Raw genomic sequence first — 5,246 nt, forward strand, 5'->3', positions numbered from 1 at the left:
GGGAGAGAGCCCGCCGAGCCGCGGGATCCCTCCGGGGTGGGATGAGGCGGGGGGGGCAGAGGGGGAGCCCCCGCGGACCCCTCCCGGCCCTCGGCGCGAGTGCCATTGGCCCGGGCGGCCCTGTGGGCGGGAGGATGACATCAGCGGCAGGTTGGATTATAAAGGCGCGAGCGGAGCCGCGGGCTCAGAGCGCACCCAGCCGGCGCTGCGCAGCACTGGGACCCGGACCCGCACCCGCGTCGCAGCCCGGCCAGCCTGCTCCGCGCTCGCCTGCCCGTCTGCCCGTCTGCCCGCTGGCCCCGCGCACCCTTGCTGCCGCCGGTCTGCGCCCAGCCACCCCACGGGCACCATGCACCTCTCCCAGCTGCTGGCCTGCGCCCTGCTGCTCGCGCTACTCTCGCTCCGGCCCTCCGAAGCCAAGCCCGGGGCGCCGCCGAAGGTGGGTGCTGTCGCAGGGACGTCGGAACTGTGAGGGGCGGTGGTAGGGCTAGGGGGTCTAGGAGGGTGTGGCCCGCCGGAGGGAGCAGAGGGGGCGGGAAGGCGGCTCTCTCCCTCCCCTGAGACGTGCGCGGGTGAGAGCTGGGGAGCCCTCGAAGCCCGGACTCGGGAGAGCATCGACAAATGCGCAGCCTCTGCCTCAGTGTGGTCAGCCCGGCAAGGGGCAAAGGAGAGGAGGGCAAGGGGCTCCCCGAAGGAGCGGACATCGGCGGCCGCGTGGCAGGTGGATGCAGGGCCGAGCCGTCCGGCACCTCTGGGGGCGCGCTCAGGACTCGAAAGGACAAACCGCGCTGGCCGGAGTGTCGGGCTGGAGCATCAGCGGCCCCGCAAAGTCCCCCGCGCTGCCGCGGTGCGTCCCTTCACCTGCCCGTTCTTTCTTTCTGACAGGTCCCGCGCACTCCGCCAGGGGAGGAGGTGGCCGAGCCCCAGGCTGCGGGAGGAGGTCAGAAGAAGGGCGACAAGACTCCCGGGGGCGGTGGCGCCAATCTCAAGGGCGACCGGTCGCGACTGCTCCGGGACCTGCGCGTGGACACCAAGTCTCGGGCGGCGTGGGCCCGTCTTCTGCAAGAGCACCCCAACGCGCGGAAATACAAGGGAGGCAACAAGAAGGGTTTGTCCAAGGGCTGCTTCGGCCTCAAGCTGGACAGGATCGGCTCCATGAGCGGCCTGGGATGTTAGTGCGGCGACCCCTGGCGGCGGTGAGTACTACCAACCCCGGCCGCCGGGAGCTCTTGCACACCCAGCTTCCCGTGAAGCCCCCCAGAACCAAGCCTGCACCCCCTCCCGCAGGCCGGCTCCTCTCTGATCCCCTGGACCTTTCCGCCTCCCAGCCAGACCATCTGGGCACAAGATTGAGTGTGTGTGCTAGACATTTTTCCCCAACACCATTTATCATCCCATTTTACAGATGGAGAAAGTGAGGGATAAAGTGGTCAGGGAACTTTGGCAAGGTCAGAAATGGCTCAGCATGGATGGACCCACCTGGCTCCCTCTGGAGAAACAGAGACAGCTCGGGGGGGGGGGGGGTGTGGTCCCACCCACCCCAGGGCCATAAGGCAACCAGCAACACTGACCCCAGTTCTCCAACTGGGGGAATTGAGGGCTGATCCTGGGTTGGTGGGAGCAGAGGAGGAAAGGCATACATACGAGTCAAGGGTAAGTTGATCTGCTAGCCACTGCATCATGGTGCTGGGCAGTAAGCAGCCCAGTGGTCAGGACAGCTCCCTGGGTCTGTTGTCTCTGTGATGGGACAGGCTTGGAGCGAGACCTGCCCCCTCAAGGTAGGGAGAATAGCCATTTGTTAGCATCACCAGGGAGCATTTCTGCCCCAGAGCATTCTGATTCTTGTCCCTTCTCTAAACCATGGCCGTGGGCAAACTGGTCTGTCCAGGGTCCTGACGCTGCAGCAATCGTGTGACTTCAGGATCGAACCTCAGTGTTCGTGGCACTATTTTAGGGCAAGGAAAAAGAAACTAAAATAATCTAGTTTTTTGCCCCAACCTGAAACTCAACATGTCCCAAACTGAGCCCCACCCCCCTCCTCCCGCCCCCCCCCCCCCACCATGCCTAGGCTCCATACCTGGGTTTCTGGTATGGCCTCCTCCGCCTCCACCAGGCTGGAAACCCCTGTGCTACCTTCAGCCCCGGCCGGGTGCTGCACCCCTGGCAAGGTACAGCGGCAAATGTCCTTCCCTCCTCTCTCCACTCCCCTCCATTCCTGCTGCCCATCAGTATCATGGAGAAACAACATCCCAACCTCTGGAACTGACATTCGAGTGATTTCGAACCCGACCTCCTGGTGTCCAGCCTTGCCTGCAGCCAGCTGCTGTCATTCCCTGTCCCACAGTCTTTCTGTCCCACTGCAGGCCAAGCTGTGTTCTCTCATCCCAGAAGCCTTATCAATGTCTACACTGTCTTCCCCCAAAGGACAAGCGCGCCCATCTTTGAAGGTCTCCAGTGCAATGCCTGAGCCTTTTTTACTACACAGAAAACTTTTTCACCTGAGCTAGGGTTGTTGGTGAACCTGTTTACCTCCCCAAATTAACTCATGAACAACTTAAGGGCCGGACACTAGCCTAAGATGAACTGGGGCCTGCAGGATGCCCAAAGGAGCTCTTTAAAATGTCTGTCAATGACCCGGAAAACCTGCCCCACCCAGCTTAGGAGCACTCCTCGCCCGCCTGCCCTAGCATTTAGCTGGTGTCCTTCCTCTCTGCAGCCAGACTTGGCCAGGCTGTGTGCTCCTCCTGCAGGGGCTTCGCTTGTCTGAGATCTTGACTTGTCATGATTCTGGCACTGGTGGACCAGCCTTTAGAAGCTACCGTTGTGATGGGTTTGTTCTGTTCTCTCCTGTCTCAACAATGAAGAGACGGAGGAGCCACAGGCGTCCAATTTTCAATTTGTGAATTAAGCACCAAGTTCAAACTTCAGAATCCAAACAGAGGCTGTTCTATGAGTCAGCAGGAGATAAGGTCCTAGAAAGTGCCTGGCATGCACGTCCCCATAGACCCCTTGTTCTTAGATGAGGCTGTCTGTGGGTACCAGGTATTCGTGGAGAGAGGTACTCCACAGGTGGAATCCAGGTTGCTAATGCTTCTTGACCCCTTTGACCAGGGAAGCTTGTCAACCTCCTGGAAGTTCTCTTTTAGCTGAATGCCCACCTCCACCACCTTTAACCTTCTCAACCCCACCTTCACCCCCAGCCCCATGAGAAGGCAGAGCATCCTTCCTGTTGCCTGCAACCTCCTAGTGGAGATGCCCAGGGTATCTCACTGTCTGGGCTTAAAAGAGAAAGGCAGCTTAGGGTTTTCCCATTAATGAAAGCTCTTCTGAGGCTGTGGCCATTTGTCTACACAGGAGTTGACTTTGGCTCTAACCAGCTGCCATAATGACTGTCACTGATGGTTATAGCCTTGATTATAAAATGCTAATGGCAGAGATGAGGTGTGGAGGGTGCCTGAATGAACCCATTGCCCATGGGGCCCAGAGACATCACAGACATCTGTCCTCTGTTTAAACATGTGGGACGGCAGAGAAAGGGGTTGAGGAAGTTCATCAAGGCCTTGAGGCCCGGGGTCCCTCTGCCAGGACTGTCCTCTGGAAGGGCACCACCCTGTCTCAGGAGGAAGCCTTCCTCTGGCCCCCGAACACCCACACACCCATTGGCAGTGACTGGGTGCAGCCCTCATCAAACGACACTGCCAACTCACGAGCCAGCAAACCCAGCACGACCACTCATTTCCCCAGGGCCGGCGTGACACACCATTTCCTCTGATTCTGAAGGGGACCCTTTCTGAGGAGAAGCCAGCTGGGGAAGGAAGTGCTATTTATGGGCAGCTGTGACCCAGACACTCTGCCAATGCCCAGTGTGTGGCCCGCTGTTGAATCTTAAAGCCAGCCCTGGGAGGTGGCTATTATCCCATTTTATGGGTGAGGAAAGTGATACTCAAAGCTTTGCATGGCCATCCAGGAAGTAATATTCAGTTGGGACTTGAGTCCAGATTTCCCAAATCTTCAGATGCTTCTCTCCCCCTTCCCTCCGCCATCCCCCAGACACGTAAAGCACCTGACGGAGGGTTTGTATCGTAGCAAAAAATAGAGGTGGGCCGGGGTTGGGTGGCGGGGCTTCACTTTCCATTCCCTTTCCCTCACTGTGTCTCACGGAGAGCCAAGGACAAGGCCTGCACTTAGTCAGAGGGGGAGGAGGGCTGGCTGACTTTCTGGTTCCACCTGTGCTGGGGCAGGAAGTGCCAAGGACACAGCAGGCGATGGATGAGGGCCTGGAGAGGCCCCGAGTGGAAGGGCCCTTTTTCCTCTGCAGGAAGGCCTTCATCAGGGCCTGTAGGGCGAAGGTGGAGGCATTTTGCCTCCTGCTACAGCGGGAAAGGGAGGAAGGTTCTAGAAGTGCCCTGTAGGCTGGGCTTTCTCAGCTGAGTGTCCCTTGGCCCCTCTGTGTTTCAGGATTGGGAACTTGCTCCGTTTTGCTGAGGTCATCCTTGGTCATCAGCCTCCCAGCATCTGGAAGCACCTCCAGCGCAATGTGGCTATTACATTTCTTTTTTTTTTTTTTCCTGGTACTGGGAATACACAACACCAGCTGTTTTATTATTATTTAGGGAGGGGGGTATGACTTTATTGTTTGTTTATTTTTTAATGAAAAATAAAAAGTTATATATTATATATATTATATACACAAAACACACACACCTACACCGACGTGATGACAAGAGACAGTTTTTAAGAGACTGACAAAACCAGCTGTAAAACATTGCTGTTTGTAAATTCATGTCATGCATAAATGTATTTATGTTGTAAAGCTATTTATATTGTTTATAAAGAGATATTTATAAAAATTTTATTTATGTAACTAAATGGAAGAAGTCAATCATTGTAATGTTTTTGTCTTAACTAGTTGAAAAATGTAAAAAAAAGTCATTCCATGAACATCTTGAAAGCTGTCTTTATTTACTCATTGCACCTTTTTTTAAGAATTAGTCTGAGAAGGAGAGAGAATGCGGAAACAAGGCTTTTGCCTCTAAATAGATCTAGCAGCCCGTTCCCAATTCTGGGTTGATTTGTATCAGAATCCCCCAGGAATCTTGTTAAAAATACAGATTCCTGCCCCTATCCACCCTCAGATCTACTGAATCTGACCTCCAGGGGTAGGACTGGCCATGTGGCTTTTGTCCCAAGTGATTCTGACCAGCTTGGCCAGGTCAGGAAGCTCTGCTCAGAGCACTGGACAGCTG

General features: G+C 55.9%; 1 protein-coding gene across 1 annotated transcript; it reads left to right on the forward strand.

Annotated features, from left to right (window-relative positions):
* The first annotated feature begins 221 nt into the window (after positions 1-221).
* Positions 222-4,933, forward strand: NPPC (natriuretic peptide C). The gene is made up of 3 exons (XM_060015485.1): positions 222-439; positions 886-1,196; positions 4,459-4,933. The coding sequence occupies exons 1-2, from the start codon at positions 350-352 to the stop codon at positions 1,174-1,176; spliced, it is 381 nt and encodes a 126-aa protein (XP_059871468.1). The 5' UTR covers positions 222-349; the 3' UTR covers positions 1,177-1,196; positions 4,459-4,933.
* Positions 4,934-5,246: the final 313 nt, after the last annotated feature.

Source organism: Delphinus delphis, chromosome 7, assembly GCF_949987515.2.
Source record: "Delphinus delphis chromosome 7, mDelDel1.2, whole genome shotgun sequence".
NCBI classification, from domain to species: domain Eukaryota; kingdom Metazoa; phylum Chordata; class Mammalia; order Artiodactyla; family Delphinidae; genus Delphinus; species Delphinus delphis.